Source organism: Lissotriton vulgaris, chromosome 11, assembly GCF_964263255.1.
Source record: "Lissotriton vulgaris chromosome 11, aLisVul1.2, whole genome shotgun sequence".
NCBI lineage: Eukaryota > Metazoa > Chordata > Amphibia > Caudata > Salamandridae > Lissotriton > Lissotriton vulgaris.
Window position 1 is genome coordinate 284766409 of NC_141699.1, and position 23056 is coordinate 284789464.

General features: G+C 44.1%; 1 protein-coding gene across 1 annotated transcript in view; it reads right to left on the bottom strand.

Moving 5' to 3' along the window:
• The window catches only part of RBM19 (RNA binding motif protein 19), a 543939-nt gene that overhangs the window by 120450 nt on the left and 400433 nt on the right, over window positions 1–23056 (bottom strand). The window contains exon 23 of the mRNA XM_086943257.1: window positions 6412–6532. Within this exon, the coding sequence (XP_086799383.1) occupies window positions 6412–6532 (121 nt within the window). The remainder of the gene's footprint in view (window positions 1–6411; window positions 6533–23056) is intronic.

Consider the following 23056-nt stretch of genomic DNA (forward strand, 5'->3'; position numbering starts at 1 on the left):
GTAAGTTGCACAGCTTTGCCCGCATGCGCCAATGGGCACGATCCACAAGGAGGATGCACAAGGCCTGGAGACCAAGCAGTCTCAGAACTGCATGTGCTACAACATAGAATCAAGCCTGAAACAAAAGGCTCATACCCAGAATGTCCCGGACTCGCTGCAGGGGAAGCACTGAACATGTCTGGAATGGCTCCCATGAAGCCTATCATCTATACGGGCATCCAGTGGAATTTTGGCTCTTAGGTGGGCAACCCTGGGGAAGACAAGAGCAAGATAGTTGTTGTCTGTATGATAAGGACACCTAACTTAGGGAATTACTTAAATATCTGTATCCCTGATTGTGTCCAGTTGAAATTTATCAGACACTTCTATGACTGGTTGAGTCAGTCAAGGTGGTACACACCTACCTTGACGTGGGGAATTCACAGACGATGGAGCATGCCACAATATAGGAAGCAAGGTTATTTTCAAAATATTTTTGAATGCCTGCATGGTAGAAGAGGTTACCACAGGCTGCACATCCATGTTTGACAAAGAATCACCATAATAATGCCCAACAGCATGGCCTATGCAGACAGAGATATCTAGCCCGGCCTGGAGAATACATTTGGATGTACACTGTCAGTTGTGGGCTGTTTATGCAAAGGTAATTCAAACTTTTTTCAGAGAGACTGGGAAAGATCTTGCTTGCTATAGACCAGAGGGCACAAGTGTATCTGTCCAAGAGGCAGAGCGCATTCAGAGGTAGGAATACTAAACTAGAAGAGAACCCCCTCTTGCCAAGATAGGCAAGTAGGTACGGCATTTGGATTTACTTTGCTGGCTGAAGCTTGCTCTAGAAGACTTTCCAGTGTTGAGTGCTCATTCAGGAAAGCTGGGTCACCCGGAGCAGGCCTATAGCACATATAGAGAGGGCAAATTACTGACTGTGTTGAGCAAGGCTTTAACCATTTAGCAGTCAGAGTCTGCCAGGGCTTCACTGGAAGTTACCAAAGGCTCAGAATTTGAAGGCCAAGCGGCAGGCAGATTAACCTTAGTGTAACCAGTTAACAACTGCAGTTCCAGCAGCTGTACTGCTCTGCATTCAGCTGCAGCAGAGGGGGCACTTTTCCACAATGGAGTGCGGCAATGGAGAGTACAATTTCATGGTGGGGTGTAAGACCGTTCACATTTTGGAGGTCTTAATACAGTTCATCACCAGTATAGTGAGATGGCAAGAAATTGTCCACCTCTTCCTCCTCATCATCGCTATGCGGAAAATTATGCTGAAATGACTAAAACATCCCATTAGATATTTCTCTATCATCTCTTTTGCAAGGACGGTATACTATTTCTTATTTAAAGAATTTAAGGTGTTAACATTATTCACAGATAAGGACAGCGTAATTGTGTCCAAATTATTTGGAGATTACTGCGAAAAGAACATGTTATTTATCTTTGGTAACAATCTTTCTGGTGGATACACTATTTAACTTATCAAAGTAAAGAAACTTGTTCTTCTGATGCATACTTCTACCTGGAGATTCCTCAGCTTGTAAAAAAGTACCATTGTAGTACCTCCTCAGTATTTGGCTCAAACCAAAAAGTCCTGCAAATCCACAAAGGAAAAATGCCCCTCTTGATGGACCTGATTGTTGCGGCAGTAGTGCTTCCTATGTGAATGTATGCATGTAGATGTCTCACAAATATTAAGGACAGGTACTCCACATGCTAGTGCAGTAGAAGTAGCATTAACTGTGGTGAAATGAGCCTGTAAGCCCTCTGGAAGCTGCTTCTTCACCAGTGCGTAGCAGATCTTTTTACGGAGAACAGTTCATTGGGAGATGGTCTGCTTTTGCACTGCCTTACCCTTGCCCTGAGAGAAACCCATCAGATGTTCTTTGATGCACTCAATGTAAAAGATTAGAGCCTTCTTGGAGTCCGAAAGATGAAGTATCTCTTCCTCCTTATAGGAATGACGTGGAGGAAGGGACGTCAGAAGGGTGAAGTCTGCCCAACATGAAACAGAGTGACCAGTTTTGGTAGAAAAGAAGTTCAGGTTCTCAACACCTACTTCTCTGATAAGAATTTAGTATAAGGTTTGTTGACAGAAAAAGCATGCAGTTTGTTCACATGCCTTGCCGAGAGGTGTGGTGCAGCCGCCAGGGCAGCTGACTTCGGAGCACAGGGTTCACGGTTCGATCCCCGGCTCCGGAGGCAGCTCAGCTCAGCACCATGTGACTCTGGGCAATAGCTCACTTAATTTCCATAACGGCCCCCAGCGCCTTGAGACCCATAAGGGTGAGTAGTTCGCGCTTTACAAATACGGATTTAAATTTTCATGAAGATGAGAACAACTGTTTTCAGAGTAAGGAGTCTTAATAATCAACTGTGCAGCGGTTCAAACGAGGTGCGCATAAAAAAGTGGGAACTAAGTTCAAGCCCCATTGTGTCACAACAAAGGATTTTGGCAGAAACAAATGTTACAAACCTTTCAGAAATCTAATCACAGCAGGTGCGTTAAAGAGGGCTGCTTTGGCAAATGCAAAATATGCAAAATAACTGATAAATTGCGTTTAACAGTACCCAAGGCAACCTCTTACTGGGCGAGGAACAAACAAACGACAAAACGTCAAACAACTTAGCTTCTTGTAGAGTCAGTTTGCTGGCTGGTGCACCAAGCACAAATGTATCCAATGACCAACGTTCACTGAGTTTTTTAGAGGGACTCCTCACCGCTAAGATGCCATCAACAACTTTAGGAGGAAGGTTGAAAGAGGTCAATTACCGCTGGTCAATCTCAAAGCATGGAAATGTGAAATATGCAGGATCAGATGCAGTACCTTTCCCTGCTGTTGCAACAGAATACCCTCCCAAAGCTGCAGCTTGATTAGAGGCTATATGCTCATACCCAGGTTTTCCAGGTACCACACTTCCCTGGTCCCATCCAGAGCTACTAGAATTATTTGGGCTGGGTCGAGTCTGACGTTCTTTAGACCTCAGGGCAGGAGAGGCAGCAGCAGGAAGGCATATATGAGTCTTGTGCTCCACTGCATGCAAAAAAAGTCTCTGGGGGAAACACTTTTTCGGAACTCCAATGCACAAAAGTGTTGACATGGCAAGTTCTCCGCAGTGGCAAAAGGATCAGGCCGTCATTCTCCCTATTGCTGGAAGAAGACTTGTGCCGTCTCCGGGTGTAACTGCCATTCATGTCCCAATAGGTGTCAGTAATTGAGCCTGTCTGCCCTGGTGGTTTAGGTTGCCAGCAAAAGCTGTGTCACCAGGTACATGCCCTGATGATTTAGCCAGCTTCAAAGCTACAGAGGTGTAGAGCCTCCTGGCACAGGACCCAAGACCCCCAAGCCATGGTGCTTGTTGCAGTACAACAAGGCACTGGTGTTGTTTGTTAAAACCTGAATCAGCCTACCCTTGATGGTCAACTATAAGATCTTCAATTCCAAGTGAATCATCCACAGCTCCGACAGATCTATGTGGCGACAGAACTCTGCCAGAAACCAGACTCCGCTGATCACCACTTCTACTAACCTAATAGTGATGTGTCTTTCACCACTGTCAAGTCTGGGTGGAGTAGGGAAAGGGGTTTACCACTGGTCCAATTGCATTAGAGCAGCCACCACTGCAGATCATTTACAATCTCCTCAGACAACTGGAGGGAATCACATGGGCTCACCTGCTGCTGGGATTAGAGATTATTTGCAGTAAATGTATGAGCTGCTGCTGTGTTATAATATTGAAAACACACCTCACTGTCCCTAAATATTAGATGAAAACACATATAGGGTGTGGGCCAGTGGGCATGTGCACTGTCAGTACCCTGGCCAAAGAGGGCACAAAAGAGCAGAAACTGGCTAAAAAATTCAAAGCGGTTCCGAATAGGGGCCCCCGGAAATACGTTTGGCCCAGGGCCCTCAAAAACCCTAAAATGTCCCTGACACTAACGTTTATGGTGTGTTTTGGTTATTTCGAAATAGACACACACTGTACAAGATCCAGGGCAAAGTACAAAGCCCATCCCACCAGCTTAGACCAACGACAGGCGAAGAATCTAGATATAGGGATTACAGAAATCACACGAGGACCGTCAGACTCAGCATCTCGTGTTCCAGCTGCCAAGCCTTTAGCGCTGGCTGTCTCTTCACTGCTTCAGGCAGAGCGAGGACTGCTGATCTCAGGCCTTTCCTTGACTGGGGACAACCTGGGGAGGCGGAGAGCATTGATCTGTGGGAGGGAGCAAGCCTGGGAGACCACTCAGCACTACTGTTTGTAAACAGAAACGTCTGCATCTGTCAGTGCACATCAATAAAGAGGCAGTGGGGAGATCTCCCCTCCAGTTAACTGCTTATGTCATGCTCCCTCATAACGCCTCTTTGCCCTACAAACGCCCCCCACCCCGATCTGTCCATCCTTTATGAGGGTCTCTGCTTTCCTCTCGTGTTCTATTCCATCATCTTTTCTTCATCTCTGCAGCTCTTTTCTGCTCCTTGGGATTCCCCGACTCACCTCTACTGCGCTGCTCTTCCTTCTCGCTCCCTTTTCATCTCTACAGCTCCTTTCTGTTCCTTGGGATTCCCTGACTCACCTCTACTGCGCTGCTCTCCCTTCTCGCTCCCTTTTCATCTCTACAGCTTCTTTCTGTTCCTTGGGATTCCCTGACTCACCTCTACTGCGCTGCTCTCCCTTCTCGCTCCCTTTTCATCTCTACAGCTCCTTTCTGTTCCTTGGGATTCCCTGACTCACCTCTACTGCGCTGCTCTCCCTTCTCGCTCCCTTTTAATCTCTACAGCTCCTTTCTGTTCCTTGGGATTCCCTGACTCACCTCTACTGCGCTGCTCTCCCTTCTCGCTCCCTTTTCATCTCTACAGCTCCTTTCTGTTCCTTGGGATTCCCTGACTCACCTCTACTGCGCTGCTCTCCCTTCTCGCTCCCTTTTCATCTCTACAGCTCCTTTCTGTTCCTTGGGATTCCCTGACTCACCTCTACTGCGCTGCTCTCCCTTCTCGCTCCCTTTTCATCTCTACAGCTTTTTTCTGCTCCGTGTGATTCCGACTCACACCTACACTGCGCTGCTCCCCTGTTTCTCTCCCTTTTCATCTCTGCAGCTCCATACCTGCGGTGCTTCACATTTCCAGAGATTTTGTCTCTTTACTATCCTCCTGTAACCTGTATATGCAGATTGCCTGGTCATCATCTGTATTTCCTTTGCTCGTTTTTCTGCTGTTCTTCGTTTCCTCCATGGCCCTCACTCTCATCCTTCAATCGCCTCAATCTTTCCGAGTGTGCCTACCCATATTCACCTTCACTAAGAATCATATCCCCCCGCTCAACATCACCTTTTTCTAAAGTCTATAGATAGTACTTTCATTAATGGTTGCAGCATGAATATAGGCATGCTTGCATTCACCCTAGCTACTTTTATCTACTCTCCATATTCATGTATTTTCATTTACTCCAGTAGTTCCCAAACGTTTTGAACCACAACCCACTTTTTAAAACGACAAACTGTTGTGACCCATCTAGGTAAATGGACATGAGGTGGGTGATTTTTTATTATAATTACAGTATTATGTGGAAGTGCACTGTCATTTGCAGACAGCACACTTTACATTGAAATGGGCACTAAATGTGCAAAGACATACAGTTTTACTGATGAAACTATATTGCACACAAACAATAATGTGCCGTTATTAGCTTTAAGTGAATATTTATCATGTGTGCACCAACAAGTAAAGTATATTGATTTGTTTGTTAAAATCTTTTTTTCCATCACACTTCAGGATTACAAACAAATGGGTCTCGTTTTGCTTTCCTAACTGCTAAATTTGTACTGTTTGTTTGTAGGTATTTACATTTTGTTCTGTGTGACAAATTACATCCTACAGGCTTTCCTTATAACCTGCACCCCAGCAAGACTGCCACATAAGTCACTTTACTTTGGTTTTTCTGATTGCAAAGTGAGAGGAGTGAGTAAACACCAAGGCCCATGCTAAAAAACAGCAGCAATTTGTCAGAAGACATAGGCTGGCATTTGACCTCTGTCTTTCAAGCGTCGGAAAATTGACAAGTACAGAATTTATAGGCATCGTTTTTATTGCTTGAACTTTCACGAGCCACCAAAAATTGGCTCAGGACGCACAGTTTAGGAAACACTGATTTACTCTCAACTACACCTCTTTCCATTCCACCTCGTGCCTTTTTTGTCCCATATTGACTTGCCCAATAACCAAGTGAGGTCTCTAGTTGCTCACTTTGTCAATTCTCTCCAGGCCAGGGATTCATTGCTTACGGGAAGTAAGCTTTGTTGAATCCACCTTCCATGCTAGGCATACGTAATGAAGAGGTGCAAACTCTCAGACAAGCACAATTGCCACATTCCTGTGGGACTTTTCACCCCAATCACCAGCTGCGCCTCCTCACCGTGAAAGTGCTCCGCTGTCTTCCTCCTTATGGCCTCCACAGAGTCCTCGGCATCAGCCCATTCCAGGACCAGTCGCCTCCCATAGAGATGGGTACTGTGGCACAGGGCGCTGAAGGCTTTCTGTAGAAAGGGGAGAAGGTGCAAAACATTTACATTAATGTACATCCAGAATCTGACTCCAGACTTTGGAAGTAAAAACACTGATATTGTTAAAGGCAGTTCAGTGGTAGTGCAATCCCTAGGTAACCCCAGGGCTTTAAGTGGGATGAAAAAACTTGGGGGGTGTCTCTCAAAGGGGATTGGCCAATGTAGTTAAGGGCGTGGCTTAAAACACATAAGCGAAAAATCTGTGCTTAGCATAGCGTGCCATCCGACTGGTATTTTGCTGTTTCTGTCATTGCATCCAGATATATAATACAACAAGTAACATTACACCTACAGCAAGCCAACGCTATTGGCTTTGTCAATTGTTGTTAGTTGCATAAGCAACAACTATGACTTCATTGAATATAATAATGACAATCCTTCAGTTCCGAAATGATGAGACCGTGAAGGAACCTTAACAAGTCTCTTCCAAGTGACCCCAAATGCAGTGAAGGGAGGTACCGCTGCAGAGTTAAGATTTTTTTTTCACCCGGAGGGTGATGGAGAAAATGGAAAGCCCGATCGGGACTCGTCTTGACACCTGTTTTTTAGAACTGCCGGTGCTTAGCACCGGCGGGACCCGGCCCACTTAAACCCCTGGGTAACCCTAACAAGTAATTTTGAGACCTTCACCTGGGCAGGCACCATTCTTTAATAACATGCTTAGACCTTCACCTGGGCAGGCACCATTCTTTAATACCACGCTTATACCACCCTCTATGCAGGCAACTTTTTTTAATGACATTAATGACACATTTGAGTTTCACAGTGACTCTCGAGGTGTGCCACATCATTGCTTAGTCCATTAGAATGAGTGGGCACCATATAGAGAGTTCGTTTGCTTCAACTTTTTCAATAGAAGACACAATTGAATATAACACATAAGAATGATTTACAACAATATAAAACTGCAACCAAATTGGATACTATAGGAAAGTGTGCACATGTTCTACAACTGACTGCCTTTTAGGGCAAATCACCTCCGAAACAGCCCGATACCCATAGCTCTATCACTTCAACAAAATGCACAAAACAAAATGACAAAATAAAAGGACTTTTGAAAGTGTTAGTGTAAGAAATTCAGCAACGATGGTAGGTCTTTCTTCTAATGTGCAACATTAAAGACTGCACACGGTCCGGGAATACAGGATATTTTCATGAGTCAAAAAAACCTTTGGAGGCAGATATGATTGAATAGTCAAGTCATATGCTTTACCAGACATGTGCTCAAGGATGTAAAGAAGCACTGGACATTAATAGAATAGCTTCCCCCGACTCGATTTTTAAACAAGACTTCAGCTATTTGTGATTGGACAACTTCACTACATTAAGGACTTAACTTTCCATTAACATATTAATTAAAGTAACATGAAACTAATTTCACCACCAACAAATTCAACTATGATCAGATTTGTTGCTATGTGTATAAGGTAAAAATGTAAATGCGTGGCCAACACTCACGCTAACGAACTGTAGTTTGTTAGTGTATAAACATTGGGCCAATTCACAAAGGCATTTTGTGAATGCATGACGTAGGCCGCTAGCCGTATTACTTCACGAAGGCTTAACTGCCTGTGAATTGGACCCAAGACAAACAAAATTGGAATTTTAAGGAAATACCAATACACAAAAAGTACAAACAAAAATGACTGCGCCATCTCTGCACTTTTACTAAAAGGGTGTTGGATATTTTTGTGATAAGTTCACAAAGGCATTTGTGAATATGTGTAATGCTCCTCTAATACCACTTATCTTACTCATATATGATGATGTGAATCGTTCCCATAGAGAAATAAAATAAACACTACCACTCTTACTTTATCAGGTGCAAGTGGGCACACGAACATGAATGTGGTCTATGTTATATTTTACCTCTTGAAACATTAGCTTACTTTTTTATTTATTTTACAGAGTTTTAAATAGCGTGAACTTGACCCGACGGTATCGGGTATCAGAGCGCTTTACATAGCACCAGTTGTGTTACATGAGGACACATTCATTTTTTGGAAGGCACGGGGAGATGAAGTGATTTGCCCAGAATCACAGGATGTTCAGCGTCATTGCCGAGACTCGAACCCAGTTCCCCAGATTAGAGGACGACCGCCCTAGCCGTTAGGCCAACTTCTCTACCCATATGTACATGCAACTAAACCAAAGTCTTTGGCTTATGACATTCATTTCTATCTCCCAGCCAAAACAAGAGTGGGTTTAAAATGAGAATGGATCAATTGTTTTGTTAGCCATAATTAGCTATGTTTAATGGATTTAATGAGTACAATCTGTTATCAGAAAATAATCTTAACTAAATAACCCTTCTCAGGCAACATCATTTTTGTACATGTCCTTCATATCGAACACATGAGCATTCGAGTCAGGCAATAAGTTAGCAGAAGATAATAGGTTTAACGTACATCCATCCACTGGCGGGGGTCATAACAGCTCATTTACGTTCAAAGGACTCATCTAGAGATACAAATGGTGAGGGAGCAAGGATTTTCTATCATACCAAAGGCTACTCATAACTTCCTGGTGGAGATTAAACAGCAGATGCTAGTCACTTGAATGGTAAAACATGGAGAAGTGGAGAAGTGTGGCTCAATGGTTAGAGCGGCAGACCTTGATGCAGAGCACTGGCCAGGGACCAGGGTTCGATTCCCGCCTCGGCAGGATCGGGCTTAAATTCCTCTGACTGGATATTCTCGCCTCAGTGCCGAATCTAAGCATGGGCCCCACGCTGCAACTCTGGGCAATAGCTTGCTTAGTCTCCACAACGGCCCCCGATACACAAGGGATGCCTGGTTTCACCATGGGATGCCCAGGAGTGGACACCTCACAAGGAAAAGCCAGGAGGGGTTCCCTTGTGGTAGGAGTACAAGCGCCGGGATGCTTACGGGTTACTGTTCGCGCTATACAAATACAACACACATCAGAATTTAAGATACTGGGATCGGCCTCTCTCGTTTCTTTCTTTACCTTCCCAACGTACGGCATCCATGGGCATCAGACTGGGCACAGAAGTAAAAGTGATGAACCTTAGGGTTATAATGAATTACAGGGTATTGTTTGAATTTTAAATATCTGTTACACCTGGCATCCTTGGCAGGGTTCCCCCTGACATTTTGCCTTCTGACCTCCTGTTTTGCAGACCTTATTTTTGTTTGCCTTAGTATTATGGCCACTTTACCACAGCTGACCAGTGCTTGAGTGCTTATGCTTGTTCCCTAAAACATGGTAACACTGGCTTATCCACAGTTGGCATATTGAATGTACTTGTAAATCCTTAGTAAAGTGCACTATATGCGCCCTGGGCCTGCAGCCCTGATAGTGCCACCCACTCAATTAGCTCTTTAAACCTGTCTCAGGCCTGCCATAGCAGTGCCTCTGTGTGCAGCTTTAACCTGCCATTTCGACCTGGCAAGTTAACCCTTGCCAGGCCCAAACCTTCCTTTTAGGTCTTGTGAGGTAAGCAGCGCATGCGCTGCTCTCATCTTCCGAGGCTTCTTGGAATCGATACACTTCCAGAAGCCTCGTCTCAGTTCCGCCTTAAATTTTAATTAGTGTGCGTCGTTTTGCGTCACGAATCATTCCAAAGGCAGTGCAATGATTGCACTGAAGGCATGACAATAGGCGCCGGTTGCCACCCTGTCTCCTTTAAGCCCCTCCCACCGGGATTGGATCTTTTACTTGCGGCGGGAGACCGTGTCTTCTAATTAGCCCCTGCACACTTTTTTGTGATCTTCCTTTGGCAAAGGCAGTGCATGTTTATAATTGCATCGCGCTTTCACTAAGTGAAAGCGTGATGCAATTATAAACACGCAATGCCTTTGCCAAAGCCGGGAGCTTTTTGAAGGCAGACACAGGAGAAGACCCATTGCATTTGGTGAGGGGAGAGAAAGGGGTTTACTAAGGACTGGCTAGTTTTGGGAAGTGACTGGGATCCTACTGAGGCTATACTGGGGCCCAGCACTGCGCCGCATGGCTCTCCTGAAGGGGTGGGGGCGGCCTGGCTGCTCCTGATTTTGAGCTCTACGTCTTGGCTGTGACGCTGCAACGAGTGACCCCCTGGAGGTCGGTGCTATGGGATGGGGGGGCCTCGGGAGCGGGACCCTCCCTCCAAAAAAGGGCTGTCTACTGTTCTGATGAAGCCTGCCCCCGCCTCTATGGCACCAGGTAAAAATGTAATGATCAGGACAGCACACTGCATTTTGTGTAGGGCGCTGCAGAGAACATGCACTACATTGCCATATACGTGCGAACTTCCGCTGATGACTGCCCAGCGCTGGGAACGCCCAGGGGGGAGGTCAATACATTGGGTGATTTATTTGTGTCTCTTCTTGCACCTCCGGGAGATGCATGGCCTCCCTGTGGGGCACCTTTTACTACGCAAGGCTCTTATACAAAAAAATCTATAAAGAACAACAAAATGGTGTACAGAGTTCCCCCGGGAGAGCTTAAGAAATTTGGCTCAACCTGTAATTCTCTCTCATAATACCTAGACGTAGGGTGAAGAAAGGGTCTCAAGTGTGCAGTGTCGACCCATATTCCAGAATGAAAAGGCACCTCACACAGGCTATCAACAGGACCACAACTGTAGCCCCAGTCGATAGTTGTTCAGCCTCATCATCGGTGCCTTGCTCCTTCGGCGGGCTGGCGGTGCAATGCCCGTCGGGCAGCGGTGAAAGCTGCACTTTTAGTGGAGATCTTTAATTCTGGGCCAGCGGGTGTGTGCGTGTGAGGGGCCAGAGGGAGTGTAATAGTGAGCGTGGTGGTGAGTTTAAAAGAAGTCAGGGAAGTCCTGTTGGTAGGCAATTTATTGGTCAGGCTTCCTGCTTCAGTAAAATGAAAAAGGGGTACTACGGGGTGGCAAGTGATGGGACCAACCCGTATTCAACCCTTTGTGTGCAAGTAGTGGTCAACATGTTTCACGCCCTAAGGGCGATTCTTCAGGACCTGGGTGCTCATAAATTACTTGGTTCCTTAAAAATTAATTAGGACACCAGTATACGACCTGAATTAGTGTCGTATCGTAATAGTTCCACAGAGGGGACTTTCTGGAACCTTAGTGTTTCTTCCTAGAAACCTCACGGGCCATCCAAGTGGGGCCAGCAGCGAGATGAGGGAGTCCTCTAGCGTCGCTGCAGACAAGCTGCTCTGCACCTACCCCTCCCACAGGACAACAAGGTCTGGACAGCCGGCTGTCCAGACCTTGTTGTCCTGTGGGAGGGGTAGGTGCAGAGCAGCTTGTCTGCAGCGACGCTAGAGGACTCCCTCATCTCGCTGCTGGCCCCACTTGGATGGCCCGTGAGGTTTCTAGGAAGAAACACTAAGGTTCCAGAAAGTCCCCTCTGTGGAACTATTACGATACGACACTAATTCAGGTCGTATACTGGTGTCCTAATTAATTTTTAAGGAACCAAGTAATTTATGAGCACCCAGGTCCTGAAGAATCGCCCTTAGGGCGTGAAACATGTTGACCACTACTTGCACACAAAGGGTTGAATACGGGTTGGTCCCATCACTTGCCACCCCGTAGTACCCCTTTTTCATTTTACTGAAGCAGGAAGCCTGACCAATAAATTGCCTACCAACAGGACTTCCCTGACTTCTTTTAAACTCACCACCACGCTCACTATTACACTCCCTCTGGCCCCTCACACGCACACACCCGCTGGCCCAGAATTAAAGATCTCCACTAAAAGTGCAGCTTTCACCGCTGCCCGACGGGCATTGCACCGCCAGCCCGCCGAAGGAGCAAGGCACCGATGATGAGGCTGAACAACTATCGACTGGGGCTACAGTTGTGGTCCTGTTGATAGCCTGTGTGAGGTGCCTTTTCATTCTGGAATATGGGTCGACACTGCACACTTGAGACCCTTTCTTCACCCTACGTCTAGGTATTATGAGAGAGAATTACAGGTTGAGCCAAATTTCTTAAGCTCTCCCGGGGGAACTCTGTACACCATTTTGTTGTTCTTTGTTGCTAGGACGAGTGCATTGGACCCCCTTAAAAATTGTCCTACCCCCTTTCCCCCTTCTTTTGATATCACAAAAAAATCTATAACTGGTGGGGGCTGCGAAGCCTACAGAACATGAATGTTACAACCCCTCCTCCTTATCACAGGCAGATGAGGGTCACACTGCTGTGCAGGGCTCTACTAAAGGGGGCGCAGTTAGACTTGAAACACCCCCAGAGGTGCTGGGATGAGGACCTGGGTGCACCACTATCAGACAAGACACTTAAGCTGTCTCCTAGAGTGTCTAGGAACACTTGTTTCAAGCATACTCAGTTCTGTTACTTGCACTGGGCATAAACCCCCCCCCCCCCCTCCGTCCAGGGGAGTAAATGCCATGTTTCCTGGCGCATCATTGAATTGTCCTCAGTGCGAGTGGACAACGCAGACTTTTTCCATATGGTATGATCCAGCCCGATATTCCTTCCATCCTGGATCACTATTCTCCGGGCTGTCCTTGGGGCTAAGGATCGGGGCCTCGAGCTCACCGCCACCACCACCCCTAGTATGCCTCCTGGGTCTACAGTAGTGCAGAACAGCTCAGAAGGTGAAGGATAGATCTGCAGACCCAGCATTGATTCTAGCCCACAGCAACTGATGCGGAGCTGGAGATCGCCCCCGCCCTAATATCTACAGATGGGGCATGGAAGGGATAAAGTGTTGGAATACGAGAGAGACGATTAGGAAGGAGCAGGCCAGGGACATCAGAAAGGTGCTGACACTGCTGGCTAGTGATGTGGTATTGTTGGCTTGCCACAGAGTGGACCCGGGAGGGCGCATGTTAGAAGATTAACTACTGTTAGGGGTTGCTCCCCCAAATGCTGAGATGCTGGACAGAATCTTAATCCTGGGGACCAAGCATGAGTCAGACTGAGTGTTTGTGAGAGACAGGCCCCTAGATGTGGAATGGTTTGAACACAGGATTAGTGAAGTGCGTCTCTGGACCATGGAAATGAGAAGCTGCTTTCGCAGGTTACTGTCGTGAGCGGAACTATCATCCACACACACACCCCATCGCCCTTCTGCTACAACTTTATACCCTTGATATGTTTCACCCTATGGCCTTAGCCCTCCTCGCTGAAATTTACAACTTTGCTGTATAACATGCTGCTTGATGGCTCTGCTCCACTGTGATGTGTTTGTTTTGATTAAACTATTAATATTTTTTTTTTAAATAATATATATATATATATATATATATATATATATATATATATATATATATATATATACATTTATATATATAGTAATTAAAAAAACCGGTGTGAGTTGATAATCCAACATAGAGCATATTTTGTAAACCTTGCCTTTTGTTATCTGTTCTGTTTGGGCTTAGTTGGAGTACATGGTTTCAGAGCCAAAATGGAAAATCTCCTTTACGAACGTGACAGGGGATGTGGATTCTACTAGACACCGAGGCAAGAACTATGGCTTTACATTTTCACAGAAATCTCTTATAGCAAAGAAAAATATTTATATATGAAACATTACAAGATCCAAGATGAATGATATAGTAAGAGCGTACATACCACTGAGGTAGCGGTCCAGAGTCCAAGTGACCTCACAATCTGGCCACCAATTAGAGCATGCCCTGGAATAACCATCCCAGAGCAGCAAGCTCCCCTTGAAGTAAACCTGTTGAGCAACTCTTTCTAGAGCTGATGAAAGCTGAAAGCGAGCAGTAGAATCCGAACAGGAAAGAGCATATTTGTGGAATACGAAGGATGCTCTCTGGGAAATTAAATGCTCTCCAAATCAAACAGAAAAGAAACAGAACAAGCATTTGCAATGCAAAAGGTCTCGCATATTCGCAACTTTAAGCTGTTGGCATTGTAAATGACAAAGCCTCATATTTATGTTTAAAAAACAAATACATAAATAAAAGACATTGTCATTTACAATGCCAATAGCTGAAACGCACCTACATGCGAGACCTGTTGCATTGCAAATGCTTGTTAATACATATGTCACCCCTAAGTTAGGCCATGAACAGCACCAAGGGCAGGGTGCAGTGTATTTAAAAAAGTTGGACAGGCACTTTTAAGTTTTACATGTCCTGGTAGTGAAAAAGTATTAGATTTGTGTTTCACTAAAGCAAGGTCTATCTCTCCTATAGGTTAACATTGGGATTACCCTATTACATTTTATGAGTGTAAATTCAAATTGGGAAAAGATATTTTGAGTTTGGTGTCACTGGACTCACAATTTAAAATCACAACGTATGGCAAAGTTAGATTTTAAGTTGCATGTCATTGAACGTTGGCATTTTCTTACTTTAACCACTCCATGCCTGTGCCGGTCTATGAATACACGTTTGGGGAGGGTGACAGCTGGGCTTTGTGCATTCCCTTTAGATAGCCACACACAAAGAGCTTAGGTGGGCTTGATGGGCCATTTGCATCCTGATGGGCCATCACCAGGCTGATGGGGTAGGATGGAGATGACACCTGCACCTGAATAGGTCTGTGCCTGTCCTCACACAAAGAGCAGCATACTCCCCTGTAGTGAGTCTGGAGCAAGGACAGGGAACGTGTGTACTTCCAAAGTCTCCAAACTTCAAAGGCACAACTGGGTATAAGTACAGGACATCTGGCACCACCAACTCAGTACACTTCTGGACCGGAGGACTGTGCTGTACTGGTAAAAGGGTGTCAGTCTGCTGGACTCCTGCTCTGCTGGGCCTGCCTGTTGCCCTCTGTGCCTGGTAGTGAGAAGGACTGGAATTGCATCTCTACACCCCCAGTACCTAGTGACCCTAGAGACTCCAAGGGCTTGCCTCTTGTTTTGAAGACTCAGGGACATCAAAGACTGCATTCAACCCTACTACAGCCCCTGGACTATGTCAACTGTAATTCCTGCTCTGCCAAGTGGTGCCATCCAGTTCTGGGCCCTTGGAAGTGGATTTTCTTGCAGTGCTCTGCAAAAATCCATGCATCATCATCAGTGCATCAGTCGGAACCCACGCAACTCACCTTGAAGCATGGGTGCTGCCGCCCAAGACGAGGACTTTGCATCGCTGCCTGCGCAGCTTGATGACAATGCATTGCCTTCAATGCAAGGGGATCGACGTCGACGCATCGCCAACTGCGCAACTTGCAACTGACGCATTATCTACAATCCTAAGGATTGATGCAGGCGCATCACCTCCGACTGCTCCTCACATCTTACTTTTCAGCTTTGATGCATTCTCAGAGAAGGTACTGTTTGCAAAGAGCTGTGCATGGCTCCTGTATTTGACCCTCGCTTCACTGCAGAAAGCCTTTACTTTTGCATTTACCTCCGCCAAGCGTGATCCGATTTCCCCGGTTAACCCATTATGCTTTTAAGCACCCTATTTCAATGTAATCTTTAAAAATTCATAGCTCCGGTGGTACTTATTGGATTTTTGTCATTTTGGTCTTGTTTTGTTCATTAAATTCAGCACCGTTTTATTTTTGTGTGGTGTTTTTACTGCTGTACTGTATTAGGTGCGCAAATACTTTACACATTGCTCTTAAGTTAAGCCTGCCTGCTCTGTGCCAAGTTAACAGAGGGTGAGCACAGGTTAATTTAGAGTGTGCATCTGACCGGGATTGTGGTCCCTACTTGGACAGGGTGCATACATCTGCCAACAAGAGACCCAATTTCTAATAGTATTGTTTGAATTTTAAGATTTTAAGTCTGAAAGTGGTAAAATCTTGCAGCCTTCACTCGAATTACCGTGACAGGCTGGACAGTCCACCTTGTAAAACACAAAGACAAACCCTGACAAGTGGCACTGTTCTAGCAAGACTGGTCCACTCATTCTCAGTGTACACAAGGCTTTCCCTCAAGAAGATACACAGGCTTCAGAAATCTGACTAGGATATCAAGGACTGGCGGTGGGGCTCAAATCACGGCACTCCAAGCCACTATGGGTGAACATGGCCTACATTGGCTATCTTTAAAAAGTAAAATCAGATTTAAGGGCACTCATGCCCCAGAGTGGTCTTGACAACTGAAAATGAATCCCCAAGAAACAATGCACCCCATATACAAAGATTCCTGTTCAGAAATGATACAGTGTGACATTTAACAACTTGCAATTTATCAGGAGTGTACAAAAAATGAATTTGGTTAAAGCACACAGACTTTTACCAAATGCGTTTGTATTTTGCGAACTGCCCTATGTACAAGTACATCAGTTCACGAAACACAGAATCATAGAGAGACGCAATTCGACCTACCTCATTAATATGTATGAGGTAGGTTACAAATTACAACCCACTACGACGGGCTACATTCCTCTTGGGAATGGCTTACCACTTCCCTTGAGATAGAGGCCAAATATTATTGTTTTGAAACTAGATTTAGTTTAAAAAACATTAATACATCCTTAATGGAATTGGCATCTGGATGGGACGCCCTGAGCACGTTGCTTCCAAATACCGATTCGGTATCCATTCCCAAACCCAAATTGAGATTCGGGAATGTCTTATTGAATCACAAATTGGGGTAGTGAATTAAAAAATGTCATTTTGCATTCAGAAAAGCTCGAATTTTACGAATCAGAACGACACCAATCACCATCTACATATCCCAGGACCTCTCGAATGCTACAAATGCACGTCGCAAGGAATTCCTTAATCTGCGTCCTCGCATGAGGGAACTCAACATCCAATATGGAATCCTTCATCCTTGTCTCTGCAAAATAACCCACAATGGCCGTTCCCGTACCTTTGATGATCCGCAGAAGCTTCGAGAGTATCTTCTCACCATCTCTTCACCCACGATGGACACCAATGACTGAAACAAAATTTCTTCTATTCTTTGCAATCATTTTTCTACTGTCTTGACGACTGTTGTGGCCTTGTCCCGGTTTCTTTCTTGTCATGTCTTGCTATAACTTCACTTCCTATCGAATATATCATACCTATATTCCCGCGTTTTCCTTGCTCTGTTGGATAGGCGCCCGCGTTGGCGTCTCCATGCTTCCTTTACTTAGATCTTCTCTTTCTTCTCAGGTCTGGCATCTTTGCCTTGATCTGTTTCTTAGCTGTTTCCTTCTTTTTTCCTCCTTTCTCTTTCTCCTCCTTTTCACAGGCCATTGTTGCATATTCCTTGCTCATTCATGTTCCGTTATCTTCTTTGTTTCCCTTCTTGTCTTTCTTCTTGTAGTCTCTAGTGCTCCTCATGGTTACTCCTTACTCTTTTTATGGATTGTGATGCTCCTCCATATTTTGTTTTCCTATATTTACCCGATTTGTATTGCTAACATGTTTGTCTTCCTTGTCTCTCCCTTTAGTTTCCTACCTGCAGTGTATTGGACCCAACTGTTACCCTCCTCCCTTACCTCCCATCATGTGTAACTTCGTAACGTGGAATGTTCGTGGTCTCGGCAACCCAATTAAGCGTCAAAAGGTATTGTCCCACTTATCCAAGTTGAATGCTCAGATTGCTTTTCTCCAAGAAACGCATTGTACAGATGTCGAATCGCTGAAGCTTAGGAGGGCTTGGGTGGGTCAAGTGGTGTTTTCTCCTGCGATTGATAAAAAAGGGGGTGTTGCTATTTTATTCCGTAAAGGTCTGGATGTTCAAATTTTATCATCTCAATCGGATGCTGAGGGTCGTTGGGTTATGTCAAAAGTGTCAATACAAAACAAAACTATGGTGCTCCTAAATATCTATGGTCCTGTCCGTCCTGACCCTAAATTTTGGAATGATATTAAAATCCTCATTTCGTCTATTGACTGCCCTAATGTTGTCATAGCTGGCGACCTTAACCAATGGTTGGACCCATTTTCGGATAGACTATCCTCCTCCAAATTCCAGCCGGATAAGACTCATAAAGCATTCCAATCTGCAATTGCCTCCCGTCCCCTTTTTGACGTGTGGAAAACCTGTAATCCTGACTCACTCGAATACACATTCTACTCTAATGTACACCATACTAGGTCCAGAATTGATTATATTCTAGTCAGTAAATCTCTTCTCCCTGCGATTCAGAAATCTGAAATTGGTTCTATTTTCCTTTCGGACCATGCACCTGTATATGCCACTTTTGACCTGTCCCACACTGCCACCTTTTTCAATCGTTGGAAATTTAACACTTTCCTTCTCTCTGATTCAATTTTTATGTCTAAAGTTAAAAGTTTCATCTCTGAGTACTTCTCCCTCAATTTACCCCAAGACACATCAGTTTCAAACAATTGGGATGCTTTTAAAGCTGCATTGCGAGGTTTCACAATCTCTTATGTTTCTAGGAAAAAGAAACTCAACAGGGACAAATACACCGCCCAACTCGCCAACATTAAGACCCTAGAACACTCTTACTTCTCATCCAAGAACCCTGACGCTCTCCTCCAACTTATTAAAGCCAAATCTGAACTTAATCAAATTGCCACAGTTGAAGCTTGCAACACCCTTTTAAAGGTAAAATCCAAATTTCATGGGGGTCAAAATAAAGCGGGGAAAATGCTAGCAAATTATCTTAAAATTAAATCCGAACGAAAATCAATTGGCTTTATTCTTAATGAAGACACTAATACAATGGTTTCCTCTGATGAGGATATTGCACAGGTCTTCCATAATTATTATAAACTCCTATATACAGATGATACACAACCTGGTGATGATGATCTCTCCCGTTTCTTCGAAGACCTTCCCCCTCCCCCATCTCTTCCTACAGAATTCCATCAATTAGAATCTGACATTACCCCTCAGGAAATACTCAAGGCTATTACCTCCCTTAAGAAAGCGAAAGCCCCTGGTCCAGATGGTCTCCCTATTGAATTTTATGCCAACATGCATTCCATTTTTGTTCCTCACCTTTTACAACTTTTTAATTCCTTTATTGCAAATGCCAAAGCGTCGGGCTCATTTTTGGACGCCCTCATAATCATAATTCCCAAACCTGACAATGACCATTCCCTATGCAAAAATTATCGCCCCATATCCCTTATTAATTACGACTGTAAAATTTTTGCCAAAATTTTAGCAGCCCGCCTCGAATCCCTTATTCCTCTGTTAATCACAACCGATCAAGTTGGCTTCGTGAAAGGCAGACTTGCAGCAGACGATGCCCGTGTTTTTGCCAATATTATTTCCCACAGTAACCGTTTTAAGGCCCCTCTAGCTGCCCTTTCACTAGACGCAGAGAAAGCGTTTGGTCGGATTAATTGGAAATTCATGTTTAAGGCATTGCATTGGTTTGGGTTTGGCCCCCACTTCATTTCCTTGGTTAGACTCCTTTACTCTGCTCCCCGCACCAGTGTTTTTGTTAATAATCAATTCTCTAAGTTTTTCCCCTTATCTAGAGGGACAAGACAAGGCTGTCCTCTCTCCCCTTTACTCTTTATTCTTTGCCTTGAGCCCTTCCTTATTAAAATCCGCTCTAACCCCCTCATTCAGGGATTCAAACAGTCCTCGATTGAGACAAAAATCTCGGCCTATGCCGATGATGTTCTGGTCTACATGGCTAACCCTGTCTCCTCCCTCCCCCCATTTTTAGAAGAAGTCCACTTATATTCATCTGTCTCTGGTTATAAACTTAATCTCTCCAAAACGGAAGTCCTACCCCTTAACTCATCCTGTTATCAATATATGTTTGCTTCAACCGATTTTGCATGGTGTCCCTCCAAGATCAAATACCTGGGTATTTGGTTCTCCTCCACCCTGCGTGACACACTCAAACTGACCTTTACCTCCCTTACTCAAAAAATTCAATCACTCCTTCAGACATGGTCTCCTCTTTTCCTTTCATGGTGGGGTCGCTTAGACACCATCAAAATGATGATTTCTCCACATATTTTATACACTGTTTCCATGCTTCCTGTAAAAATTCCTAAATTGTATTTTAATAGGCTAAACTCCATCTGCTCTAAATTTTTATGGAACAATAAGCGACCCCGGATTTCCCTACCAAAACTTATACGCCCTAAATCTGAAGGGGGGTTCGCTTCCCTGATTTCCAATCGTACCACTCTGCCTTCTTAATAAAACAAGCCTTTTCATTAGCGTTTGATTTTACTGATACCCCTTTACCCAGATGGATTGCAGTTGAACGATCTTTGTTAAAGGATTTTACTTTTCAACAATCCCTTTTTATGTCAAACTGTTCATTCTTGACAAATTACCCTGTGTTGAAATATTCCCATACACTGCTACACAATATCTTTTCAAAAGACTCATCACCCTTACAAACTTTTCTTTCCTCCAGTATTTGGTATAACAAATATCTTAAGTACAAGGGTAAATCTTTCTACTTCAAGTATTGGAAAGAAAAGAATATTATGTTTGTCTACCAATTTTTTTCAGATTCAACCATTATTTCATTTGATGAAATGCAAACTAAGTTTGATTTATCTGTACAGTATCGAAATGAATTTGACATCATTACCAATGCCATTGTGTCTCACCTATCTACCCTCCCTACGTTTGATATCCTTCCTTCCCTTACTCCTTCCACCCCTCTATACCCTATGTTTACTCAACAAATACCCAAAGCTGCTCTGATTTATAAAATGTTATTAGAGAATGTTGGTCTTAGACCTAAAACTGTTAATGAAGTTGCTTGGGAAACTGATTTCTCTTTTTCGTTATCTGTTGATATTTGGGATCGGTTATGGTCCAAACTGTTTAAGACTTCAGTTTCTGCCCGTATTACTCAATCACTTTTTTTCCTTTACCATAGAGCTCTTTTTACCCCTGTAAGCATTACAAAATTCTCCCCTTCCTCCTCACCCCTTTGTTGGTCCTGTTCCTCTCACCCAGGCACACTTAAACACCTTTTATTTGATTGCCCATCAGTTCTTACCTTTTGGAACTCAGTTTGGAAATACTGTATGCGTATTTTTCATTTCTCTGAACCATTTTCACCGTTACATATTTTTCTAGGTTCTCTATCTGATGTTTTGGACTTACATTCTTATAATGCTAAATTGTTTGACCTATTCATTGCAACTGCATACAAAGTAATCTTGTCTTGCTGGAAGGATAACTCTAAACTGTCTGTGCAGACATGGTGGAATTTTGTGTGTGATGAGCATAGAATTGCTATTGCTTCTTCTTCATCTGTCTCCTTAAAAATCAAGTCTGATCTTACCTGGCTACCTTTCTCCAACTTCTTATCCTCTCCCCCCCCCCCCTTAACTCTCCTTCCTTCCTTTCTCTTCCTTTCCTCCTCTTTTTCTCTTTCCTTCTTTTTCTTCTTTCTTTTTCTCTACGGTTTTCTTCAATTACATGATTTTACTACCCCGTTTTTTTCTTCTTTATATCTCCAAATATCTTTTCATGATTATCTCCTATTGACTTTGCGTTATCTCATGTTGTTATATTATGATGTATCATTTCTCTTATGCTCAATAAAACTTTATTAAACTGAAAAAAAGAACGACACCAATCACAAAATAGCTTAGCACTAGAGGGCTAAGGTGTCTCTATACACTTGTAACGCCTCTCAGTTCACAAACAGCTAGCCTGTTCTCCCAGGCACAATTCCAACGTCAAAGATTCCGGATTACAATCTTTGCAGTGAGTGGACTCTTTTCATTAAACACATGTTTTGCAATAGAGCAGAAGGAGGAATACCTTCCTGCTCTAGAAAAGCCATATTTGGATCCTAGAGTTGCACCATTCCAAGATGTGTGTCCAGGGAATGGGTAACAAGTTGATCAAAGGATACTGAGGCCATAGTGGTTGGGTGAAGTATGTGCTGGGTGCAGCTCGTGATGGTAAAAGGTGTGATGTACAATCCAAACATGGATGGATCAATGTTATTTCATGAAGGGTTCCTGTCCCTCTTCAAGGCTTTTTGTCATGTCTGTCCCCTGTCACTTAATTAAGGCCCCTGTGCTTAAGCTGGCCAAATAGTGTGTCATCTCGCAAAGCCGTGATTGACCGCAGCATATCAGATATGCTTATCAACCCCTCACCGCCAGTGTGATCCCGATTCATATGTTTAAACGGTAGGCACACATTTTCAAATTGACCAACTTGGTCATATAATATAACTAACAATTTTTCCATAGCATACATATTCCGGACCTTACTTCACCATGCATGCATGGGAGGAACAAACTGTTGCTTTCAAGCTTGAGCTTGAACAAGCCTGGCCTCTAAAAAAGATGTGATATTAGCTTGCCAATAAGGGTCATCAGTGAGTACATGCATTCATCCTTAGATTATTCCAGCAGCACTGCCAGGGACTGTAGGGGCAGTGGAATGCCCATTATGAGTTTTCCATGCGCCAATATATTAGACTAATACGCCTGAACATAACCACATGACCACCACATGTGATTAAGATACCCCCCTCACCACAGTTCTTTCAACAGAGCTCTAAACTCCCAAGCATTCTATGAAGTCTTGCGGGGGACATTTACGACCTGGTTAACAGTTTATTTATCCACTCTCCTTGTGTTGCACAAAAATAGATAAGTGAGTAGTTCTGTCCAAGATCTTAACAAAGGTCTCCTCAAATATCTCCACCCCTAAGTCTCCTCTCATTGGGAAGCGTATTTGCGTTTGGGTT